The sequence below is a fragment of the Salmo trutta genome, chromosome 28 (assembly GCF_901001165.1).
Source record: "Salmo trutta chromosome 28, fSalTru1.1, whole genome shotgun sequence".
NCBI lineage: Eukaryota > Metazoa > Chordata > Actinopteri > Salmoniformes > Salmonidae > Salmo > Salmo trutta.
The window spans coordinates 35,755,500-35,767,320 of record NC_042984.1 but is presented as its reverse complement, the minus strand read 5'-3'; the positions used below and the strand labels follow the sequence as shown (position 1 = coordinate 35,767,320).

At 40.7% G+C, this 11,821-nt stretch overlaps 1 protein-coding gene across 2 annotated transcripts; it reads right to left on the bottom strand.

The window, feature by feature from the left end:
* Nucleotides 1–1,914: 1,914 nt before the first annotated feature.
* On the bottom strand, nt 1,915–10,912 carry LOC115166119 (ERBB receptor feedback inhibitor 1). Of its 2 annotated transcripts, none has more exons than XM_029719828.1 (4): nt 10,456–10,912; nt 7,501–7,705; nt 6,867–6,955; nt 1,915–5,645 (listed from the first exon to the last, which is right to left on the bottom strand). In XM_029719828.1, exons 2-4 carry the CDS (start codon nt 7,545–7,547, stop codon nt 4,489–4,491), a joined length of 1,293 nt encoding a protein of 430 aa, XP_029575688.1. In that variant the 5' UTR covers nt 7,548–7,705; nt 10,456–10,912; the 3' UTR covers nt 1,915–4,488. The 2 variants fall into 2 exon arrangements, with proteins under 2 accessions (XP_029575688.1, XP_029575689.1); XM_029719829.1 differs by lacking the exon at nt 10,456–10,912 and adding an exon at nt 8,026–9,386.
* Between the last annotated feature and the right edge of the window lie 909 nt (nt 10,913–11,821).

Here is an 11,821-nt window from a genome sequence, read left to right as displayed (position 1 = left end):
TTCAAAATTGGCTTGCTCCGAGTTTGGTGTTTGGAACACAACAAAGGTTTTAATGACGTTCCAAAGTCACTTTACTTGCCTTATCAGAAATGTACACTAGGGGGAATCTAGAGACGTCCGTGTACATGCACCACCTCAGTGGCATCACAGTATTGTCACCATAGAAATATAATCTAACTAGATCATTTTTCTATGGTTGTCACTGCAAACTATTGTCCACTAGATGGTGCCTAAGACCTTGATGTGGACATAATTTAAAAGAACTGTGTGCAACACAGTGTGCAGTCTGTGTGCAAGAACTGTGTGCAACCCCTCAACCCTGCTTTTTCCTGTAAGGGAACTGTATCCAGTAGCCTGTTAAATAGCAGGGATCAAGTGCAGTTAGCGTAATATGGTTTTGTTATGTCTCATGTTGTTGAACTGTACATGTTTAGAAGTTGTAGTAACTCTTGATAAAACAGTAGAACCTTTAGGTTGGAATGTATTATAGTATGGATTATGGATGACCTATATTATGGATTGTGTGTAACCTACTGCAACTTTTTTTTCTTATTTTTCGGATCCCTATTAGCCGATGCCAATGGCAACAGCTAGTCTTACTGGGGTCCGACACATCACGAAAAAGACATAACAGACAAAAGACTTTACCATTTACATACATTTAAAAACATTAACATGTAGTGTGCGTTTGTGTGCATCTATAAGTTACACACACATGTCAGTACACACAACAAGTAGATAACATGGGGGAGAGGCGTTGTGCCGTGAGGTGTTGCTTTATTTGTTTTTTGAAACCTGATATCTATCTACCTTGACATTTTGTATGGCTAGTTGCCTTAGTGCCAAAAGGAAGTGATGCTCTCTTACAAAACACACTTTCATAATATTCACTATCACTTGACTTAGCCAGATTAGGCTACAGCTGGTAATAACAACAACGATAGGAGATGTGTTCTTACACTAAATAATGATAACCCTATGAGAACTAGTTGTGTTGATACATCAACACAAAAATGTAACACTGTGTCTCTTTTTTGGACAATGGTGTCTCTGTTTCGTTTAGTGCCATAATCAGTGGTATAAAGCACTTAAGTAAAAGTACTTTAAAGTACTACTTAAGTTTTCTTGAGGGTACCTGTACTTTACTATTTATATTTTTGACAACTTTTACTTTTACTTCACTACATTCCTAAAGAAAATAATGTACTTTTTACTCCATACATTTTCCCTGACACCCAAAAGTTCTCTTTACATTTTGAATGCTCAGCAGGACAAACATTTTTTCAAATTCACAAGAATCAAGAGAACATCCCTGGTCATTCATACTGCCTAGTGTGGAGTGTGCCCCTGGCTATCCGTGAATAAAAAATTAATTGTGCCATCTGATTTGCTTAATGAAAGCAATTTGAAATGATTTATACTTTTACTTTTGATACTTAAGTATATTTTTGCAATTACATTTACTTTTGATACTTAAGTATATTTAAAACCAAATACTTTTAGACTTTTACTCAAGTAGTATTTTACTGGGTGACTTACACTTTTAATTGAGTCATTTTTTATTAAGGTATCTTTACTTTTACTCAAGTCTGACAACTTAGTATTTTTTCCACCACTGGCCGTGATAAAATATTCTCGTTCCTTTCAGCTCATACTGAAACTAATAAAAAGTATAGATTGAAAAGAGTGTCCTGTGACAATCCAGTTGTTTAGCGATGTTCAACACTGGTAAGTTGAACCATTACTATACTACAAATGTTAGCAAAACGTGTTTGCAATAAATATCTGTGTATGTATGGGGTTAACCACGGTGCATGTTATGATGATTTTAACGGGTTAATTAACTAATTTACCATAAAGCATTATTGTATTGAATACCATATGATAGCCTGAAAATGAAACGCACAAAAAACATTTAATAAATAAGATATTTATTTAAATAGATTAAGAATACATCGTTCAACATTTTTGTCCAACACAAGCACTTTTAAATACTGTAGAGAACTACCCATGAAATGACAACACTTTTTAAAGCAGAATCTAACCATGTCTGCTATGGGACAAACTTCAACGTCCGTTGATGTAACAAGTATCATATCATGTAAACAGTTTTCTGAACTTCAGAATGACAGGTAACACTCTCATTTACAGCACCTCCATAGCCCCCCCCCCAAAAAAAAAAAACTAGGTAAATACCCCATATCCATTTGAAATAATATAGTTTGGTAATTGAAGTCATGAAATTGGCTAATCAAAATGGTTATCAATCTCATGCTCTATCCCTTAAAATAAATATATGCTGCAATACACAACTGTACAAACTACAAAGTCACCATACATACAGTCCTTAAAAAATACTATAATGAATTATATTCCATGTTAATTGCATTGATCATATTAAGTAGCCCTACCAACTCATAACAATTTAAGTACAGATTTAAATCCATAGTATTTACCTGGTTATCATTGGGTGGGAAATCACTGCATAGGGAAGTGTAACCAACACAACTAATATCACACCCTCATTCTATCTCCCTTTAATATAGGCAATTTTCAAATACATTTACAAAGAAAATACTGTGAGGTGAAATCAAGAGTTAAACTTGGCCAAATTCTGATAATATAAATAATGTTAAATGAAAAAAGTAGATACAATTATGAGAGAGAGACTTATTTATAGAACCAAAAAATCCACAACATTCACTTTGTGTAATACTTGAAAACAGACCAGCTGTTCGAAATGGAGGAGCGACCCAATCTCCATAAATTGTTAAAGGCCCTGTGTTTTATATCATATTGTACAACAGCTGATGAAACTAACACTGTAAAAGTAAAAAAAAAAAAAAATGTGATCAGTGTTCTTTCCTGATAGTTGCTGGTTGAAAATACATTCTACACAGGAGCTTCTAATCAGCAGGTTTGCATGGCTGGGAGTTCCCACTGGGCGAAAACCTGTTGAATCAAAGTTATTTGTAAAACATTCAATGTGATGACGTTGAATCAACTCAAAAAACTGATTGGGTTTTTAAAGTCAGTCATTTTTTTTACCCACCTTTTAACCTAAACCCATGACACAGTGAAATGTTTAGTTGATTTCACGTTGAATTCACGTTAGTTGACAACTCAACAAAATGTAAATCAAAACTAGACATTGAACTGATGTCAGTACCCAGTGGGTTTCAGCTTTCCGAAAGCGTTCCAAACCTCTCTGCCAATAACAGCTAGTTTTCGATTTTCCCCTCCCCACTCAGACAGCCCTAGCTAAATTCTTGCTTGAGAAATAGTTTTTTGCTAAGAAGCAATTTTTGCCCATTTAAATGGAAATCTATCACAGTGACGTACTTAATTGTTACCCAGAAATGATTTGATATTGATATAAAAACAGCTGCATTGGGCCTTTTAATGTAATCACATAGATTGTGGGGTAACTTTGATGTACAGCAAAGGCCAACAAAACAACAGTCACCCCCAAAAAATGCCTTTCGTGAACTAACATTCGCACTTGACCTTTTCCCCTCTTACTAGCTCTGACTTTGCTGATAGCTACTTTGTTTAGGAAACATTTACTTACTGGGATAAGTGGTTGTCCCACATAGCTATCTTAAGATGTATCTATAAGTTGCTCTGGATAAGAGCATCTGCTAAATGAATAAAATATAAAATGTCTGAGTCAAGGCCATCCACTGTAAAAATCTGTGTCAGGTAATCCAATAGGATGCCTACTAGGGGGGAAATCTTTGTGACGTCCAACTCTTGTCATACTGGATCATATTCATCAGTGCACACACTAGCAAATCATTTACCAACAGAAAACAAAAATGAATGTTTCTTATTGGACAAGTTCAGGTAGTCCCTCCCTGTTTCAGTCGGGTTTCTTCCATTTGGTGACTAGTTAATACGGCTCTGGCTGAAAAGGGACGATTTCTATATATATTATTTGTGAACAGCTAATTAGTGGGCACATACTCCCTAGATTTGGAATATTCTAAATAGACCTTTCCCCACATTGAGTAGAACATTTTACATCAGTTTACACATAACCATGAACAGTAGGGACCAACTAGACCTAGATCGATTAGTTTAACACTAAACATGTCTAGTAAACCGATACCTTCAAATGAATCCCTCAACAGATTGGTCTTTCAACTGCAAAATAATGTACAACAAATGTTTCACATGCATGTCTTCAGTTAACCCATACCATTTAACAAAACACTACTCACAGAGCACAACAAAGACCACCTTATACCAATCCATTACACTGTTTTCTGTTTGAATGCAGTGACAGTACAGATCTGACACTTGAAGCCTCCAGGCATCTATGGTTTATCTTTACGAAAATTATGTTTGTTGCATCAAGTGAGGTGGCAAAAGTTTTAGTGGTAGCACCCTAGACTGAATGACTAAGGGTTCGTCTCGAAATGGCACCCTATTTTCACTATATAGGGAATAGGGTGCAATTAAAGATGCACATTAGTGTGTGGGGGGTCAGTCTTCAAGCTTCCCGCAATGCTGAAGCTCTATATGATGACAGGGGGTTTCTGCCTGTTCTGGCAACCCCACTCTGAGCTGGGAGTGTTGCTGGACACCGTCTGCCTCCTTCTCCCTCAAGAACCTTTCTAACCTGTCCATGTAGGATGGCCGCCGGGGTAGGAGGAAATAGTGCGTGGCGCTGACTTTCCTCCCATCCTCCATGATGGGCACGATACAGGGGGAGCGTGGGCCCACCAAGGGCCCAGTGGACCACTCCCTAGGCTGCTGTTGTGGCCTCAGGAGGCCCTTGCTGACATATTTGGGGTTGGGGGCAAAACTCTGCGTAGGGGGCATCACCCCATTCACGTATATAGGGAGGCTCTTGGGACTAGGGGTGCAACAGGAGCCACAAGGGGGCGCTATCGGTTCCCTGGGAGGGACTTTGGGAGGCTTGTCCTTGTCTTGGTCCTCGGCGACAGACCAACGGTGGCAGTTGGCAGTCTTGGAGGGGCGTGGGGGGATGGGGATGCGGGGAGGAACTTCAGGTTTGTCCAGCTGGGGGTGGCCCCTGTAGCTGCCATGGTGGTGGTGGTGAAGGTGAAGGTGGCACGACTGGCGCAGGCCGGAGGGCTTGAAGGAGCTTGCAGGGCCCGAGTGGGAGCGCCGCAGCTTGGACCATTGGGGCCGATCGGGTTGCTTGCTAGAGATGTCCCTCGTCGCTACCACCACGGCCCCTGGCCCTCTCTGTCCCCCAAACTGGGCCTGCTGCTCCTGGGTTCCACTTTGGGCTCCACCCTTAGCCGAGCCGCTAGCCCCGGGGGGCCCTTCAAGGTAGGCATAGTTGACCTGGCCACAGCCCCTGAAGCTGCGTCGTCCGGTGGCTCCATAGTGGAGGGGCAGGGCCTTCGTGGAGCAGCGCTGGGGGAGTAGGTGCCGCCTCTCGTCGATGAAGAATTCCACCTCGCTGTCCGCCGCCTCATCTGAGGAGTTATCCTCTGGGTCAGGGAGAGGGGGCAGGGGCTTGGGGCCGCAAGACGGACCCTGCTCGTAAACTGATAGTCTCTGGAAGGAGGGGACCACCTGGTCCCCCTCAGGAGGTCGGGGCATAGTGGACTGAGAGGTCAAGGGATGGCTGCTAGAGTACAGTGGATGGTGGGGCTGGGGAATTTTCTCTGTAAAGACAGCAAATAGAGAGAACATTCAACATAACTTGAATGAAAGGGTCATATTTGCTAAACAGCATGAATCTGATCATGTTTTTAATACTAACAATTTACAGTCAAATTAAAAGAGAATGAGCAAAGGAGAAACATTAAATTATTGAATATGGAAAATAGAAAACAGAAACATTTTAGCCTTAGGATTATATTACCTTCACTCTTATCTCCTCCCACAAAACAACAGATTTGAGCCAAATTTCTTCAACAATAGTGTACAATACACAACCACACTACATATAAATGATACAGAGAGCATCAATTTCCATCACAAGGAAGGAGTGTCCTCCACAGACAGACCACTTTCTGAGAGGAAGCTCTGCTCTCTGTAAAACATCAGCCACAACAACACCCAGATTAGTTGACGAATAATTTATCAGCGACGCAAGTGACAATCTTTAAGAAGCTTCCCATAACCTTCTGGAGCTTCCTGAACAACATCCTCCAATGAAAACATCCGATTCTGATTCCGCCACAGAGCTCAGGGACAGCCAGTGACCAGACAGCGAGAGATAGCCTTCTTCCTTTCTCTCTGCCCCAGCCCTCCCTCTCTCCCATCCCTGAGCCCAGTGTAGACTACAGCAGACCTGGGTTGAAGCAGTATTTATTTTCTTTCAAATACTTTAGGTGAACTTGATTTAGCTTTTAGCTGACCTGGCATAATGGAACCAAACCCCTCCTACATTTCCGCTTTTGGGACTATTCCATTGTTGCCATTATACTTGGCAAAGCTCAACAAAAAAAACTACTATTTCAATCTAGGTCTGATCAGACTCAATTCAACTCTAGGCTCAATCAAATCTACAATCTAGTATTAACGCAGTGGCAAATAAAATTAAAATTCCATTTGTCGAAAAACACAACAGAACAGCTTTGGATCAGAAACAATCCTAGGTAGACACTAGGATTGTGGAAGGTTCACTTTTCTAAATAAGACACATGGCATGTCCACAGTAGGAAGTACTTTGTAAACAAAGACACTGGGGAAATGTGCGTTTACACACGCAGCCCAATTCTGATCTTTTGCCCAATTATTGGCAAAATAACTGATCTGATTGGTGGAAAAATATCAGAATTGGGATGCCTGTGTAAACGCAGCCTCAGACTGATTGAATTGAATTGTTTTTGCTAGTGCAAAAATATTGCAAATGTCTGCCGCAAAAGTATTTCACTCACTGTCAAAGCCCTGGGACACTGTGTGGTGTTGGTGATGCTCTCTCAAGTTGTGTTCCATCGCGTCGTCAGCATCCAGGCTAAAGCACAGGCTGAAACACAAAGACACACAGAAGAATGCTTGAATTTAACACTTGGCCATGTAGATAGTAGATACAGTATGTAGACTGGTCCTACACTTGTCATTGTGGCTGTAATGTCATGCATTATGTATGCATTAAGCTTGAGTCCGAATTCTAACTTCAGACAACCGCACGTAATTCAAATGAACTCAACGAGAAGTCAATGCAGGATTTTTGTGAGAGTTGGACGCTAGCCAGGATTCGTCATTCAGTAACATGATTACACTAAACCCATTCTCATTTTTGCAATAACCATACTATGCGTGTCAATATTTGAATGCATCAATATAACAATATCGATTACACAATTTGAATGATTTAAAAAAATATATATATTATTGCAACAATAATAACAATATTACACATCAATTCAGGGACATTCCTGTGAACACAATGACGTTACAACTGATTATCAAGTATTTCTGAACTACATGTTAAAAAAAAATGTATGAAATGTTTATCAACTACTAATAATTCCTTAAAGTGTACCTTAATGTAAAGTGTTACCCACTCACCTGTTTGTGCCATGTGGCTGTCCCCAGTAAGCTTTGTTTCGGGCCATGCTGTGACAGAGACTGGGGGAAGGCAGGCTGCTCCTAACGGACAAGTACACGTAGATCCATAGAGCACCCAGTCCTCACAGAGACACTGTCCATCTGCTTACTGCAGTCCAGCCAACCAGCAGTAGTCATCCTGTCTCCTTGTTAGGTGCTGGCATACCTGAATAAGAGAGTGAGAGAGAGAGGAAAAGAGAGAGGGTGAGAGAAAGATAGTGAGAAGAAATAAGCAAACATTCAAGTGTTCATCAACTATGTTGCTAACCATTTTGCTAACCATTTATTTCACAGGTCTGTTTCAGCTTCCGTTTGCCTGGTATTTTTGCAGGTAAGCTACCTGGTACTAAATACATAGTGTGCCTTGTTATAATAAATCCAGTCAACAACAAAGTAATTATTAAACTATGTACTTTCCATTTGACAACGTAATTTCTCTGAAAACACCAAATAAATTACCAATAAAATGTAATCATAACCTCTTACCCCTTTAACCATAACCTGACCACTACACTCCTTGTACCAGCGGTTGCTTTGCCTTGCTTTACTGAGCTAAGCCTGTCATGTGTGTCTCTCCTTTGTAGATCCAGCTCAAAGAGCCTGACTGAGTCTGACTGAGGCATGGAGTTGCATTGCACAACCTCTGGGTCAACAGTGGGCAGGCCTAAGCACTTTCTCCACTCCTTCTTCCCCTCCCAGGCCTGTGAGGCTGTGCTCTGCTCTCTGTACTCTGAAGTCATTCTTATTGCAGCGCTGCAGCGTAGGCCCACACCAAGGGGCCACAACAGAGCCCTTTCAACAGAGGCCATTGTGCAACAAGCTCCTGTGACGCTGGAATGACAAACACTCCCAGTGTGACAGTGCGCCAACACTCACACACACGCTTTACCGTGTGTGCGTGCGTGGCCGAATGTGCGCAAAGTTCCTCAAACATTTACATACAAGCGTGCACACACACACACACACACACACACAGTAAATACCTACTTGGTTAGGAGGAGAGCGCCACTGGCAAACAGTTCAAGTACTTTCCATGTGTCATATGAAAAAAGTGAATGTCTCCGATACCACAGAGATCAACATGTTTTTTTCAGAGCTGTACAGCCAGGTGTTCTTGTCAACTTTTTTCTTTGAACATAGTCTTCATAGTATCCAGGAAAAAAAGGTTCAATTCCAAGTTCAAAACACTGACAGCTGACAACAGTATTGATAATGACAAGTCCACTGGGGAGGAAGACCGGACAAAGTGTCACCACATGCTACACAACCTCCTAGGCCCTTTCCTTGCACCACGAACGGGTCATGGTCTTGCGAAAAGCTGCTCTTTATGTAAACAAGTGTCAGTGTGACAAAGGGGGATTTGAACTATAATTGTAATGGTGAAAAGTTGGTTAACGTGTGGTGTGGGAAGCGTATGCATATACCATCCATGGAACGCTCTCTAGACAAGACATAACATTTATGTACCTTCAAGTACAAGAAACAACCTTCTGTGTAATTTATGTCAAGAGAGAGCTCAGAGATGCAAGAAACCAAACAATAAGGAATTCTACCGGAAAATAACTCAGTGGTCATGAATGGGGCCACTCTGGGCCATGAATGGCCCTTTGTATTTTGGCTGTGCGGAGAGAGGCCTGCGAATCCCAGCAAACTCTCCCATGAGGTCAGGCCTGAGACATGCCATGGAGACATCCAGGGATGGCAGAGGTGTGTGAGAGAGAGAGATTCCTGGTGAGATTATGACCTGCCATTGGCATCTAGAGATCCGTTTGAGGAAGGGGAAACTAGCCTAAAACACGGTTAGCACTAAGCCCATTAGAAGAGATATGTGTTTATCGTTTATCAGGGGCTGTAGGATAGGGGGGGGGGGGGGGTTGTAAACATTACACCATTGATAGGCCTCTCACTCTTCCCCCTTGAAACAGGTGTAAATGATGCTATCCATCACATATCAAGCTTCTCTGGCGTTCAGCCATTTGTGGACTATTGCCCAAATTAAGGTTGGCAGCAAAGAGAAAAGTGAAGAACGGTGATAGCTTGTGCAATATTACACCAATATAAACTATATTTTAAGATGGAGTAACTCACTTCTGATAGTTCTTAAGGGGTGTTATTCGTATTCAAGCCTAAAACTATCTCAATTTCATCAGACTACGTCATACTATTTTCTCTTTTCATTGAGCCCATATTGCAACTAGGCCTACAATACTGTGATTTGTTTTATAAAGTGGCAAAAGAGCAAAGCAAATAAAATTCAAGGTAATATAGATAAAAAAATATATATATTTAAACAAGACCAGAATATGGCACTATAATATTATATTTGGCCTGGCCTAGCCTAATATAATAGGCGTATTATTATCATGGCGTATTACAGGTCAATAGCAACATTCTTATTATACATTTCTGTCAAACGTATACTGTGACGAAATAAAATGTATTTTGTCACTGTCAAATGTTCCCAAACCTGCTCTACCTATGCAACAGGTAAAGAAGCACGAATAGAATAACACACCCTGTCCGGCAGACTCTCCCAGCTGACCGGTGACTCAGGTGCAAATCATTTCCCAAATAGAGGCCCTCTACATTATTCCATTACTGTGTTCAAGTCAAGTTTATTTGTCATTTGCACAGGATACACATGGTAGGCGACACAGTAGGCTACAACGAAATGCCTAATCGCTTATTTCCGACAATAGTATTAAGATATAACTTTTTTTTATTTTTTAAATAATAAGCCTGTTGGTCTAATAATCTTCTCATTCACAAACAGGCTAGTGTCTGTTATTGACACAATACTTTCATTTCAATCGCAGCAGGCTTTAGCATAGTAGTCTACTAGGTTAAAACAGCCTATTTGATTGTAATATTGTGCTACTATACTGTCATTGTAAATGAATTTAGTAGGCTACTTACCATCAAAGTAGGCTGCTGTGTAGTAGAGGTTTCGTAGTATAGTAGCTCCTTCGATTTCTAGCAGGTCGATCCAGTTATTGGCCGACTGCTGACGACAACAAAACGTGCACGTGCTATATCTTTTCCGACAACATTCGCTCGGGAAATTAATTTGCTCGCAGCAACGCGGTTTCTCTATCTTTTTATAAGCATGGGTCAACGCTTGAACATTTGCTCCACCCGCGCCTTGCTCTTAAAGTGACCAGTTCCACTTACTTGTATCTATCCTCTCTCTTTGATATATCTCCAATACAGCACTGTTCCGAGGTGTAAAGACAGGCTACCACCTAGAATAGTCTGATATAGTAACCTGTTCCGACTTCTGACACCAATTGGACACTTCTGACACCAGCATAGCAAAGGAGGGCGGGGATTCTTGGAACAAACTTTTCAACCCAACAGGAGAGGCCCGATTATCTTGTGAGGACACTACAGTAAATACTGGTCAACTGTACATGACATGTTAATAACACTGACGTGTTAAACAGTTCCAGAGTAATTAGGCTACAGTTTAATAAGTCGTTTTCGATTATACCAATTTATATGAACATTTATTTCAGTCAGTGGGGGACGAGGTGTTGATGACTGTAGGTACTATCACCATTCACCAACTTTGTTTACCACCACATGAGTTCTAGATTTAGATTTGATTGGGATCCCCAACGCCAAAGGCAGCATTCGGGAAGTAGGGGTGCTGAGGGTGCTGCTTCATTTGAAAGAAATTGGCAAAATTATGTAAATGAGGTATTTCTGTATTTTAGTCACAATACATTTTTATAAAAACATGTTTTCACTTTGTCATTATGGTGTATTGTCTGTAGATGGGTGAGAAAAAAAACATCAATTTAATCCATTTTGAATTCAGACTGTAACACAACAAAATGTGGAATAAGTCAAAGGGTATGAATACTTTCTGAAGGCACGTTACCTATACATATTCCTTATCTAGGTTTACTAGGTCAGATGTGGAGAGGCGTTGTGTTGTGAGGTGTGGTTTTATTTGTTTTTTAAAGCAAATGTTGCTGTTTGCTTGGATAATTTGAGATGGAAGGGAGTTCCAAATGATCATAGCTCTATATCAGGGTTCCCTAACTGCCGCCCGCAGGCTGAATTTGGCCCATGGGTGATTTTATTTGGTCTCCCCAAGTTTTCTGGACATAAATGACTGCAAGAACACAAGCATATCAGCATATCAAGTGATTTTAATTTTGGAAATCTGTTCCAAAGTATTCCCATGCATTATAGAGAGATATATGTAATCGTTTGGAATTCTTGTTTTAGTCAAATATTACATCTGTTTGTGCTTCTTGTGGACTACAAATTATTT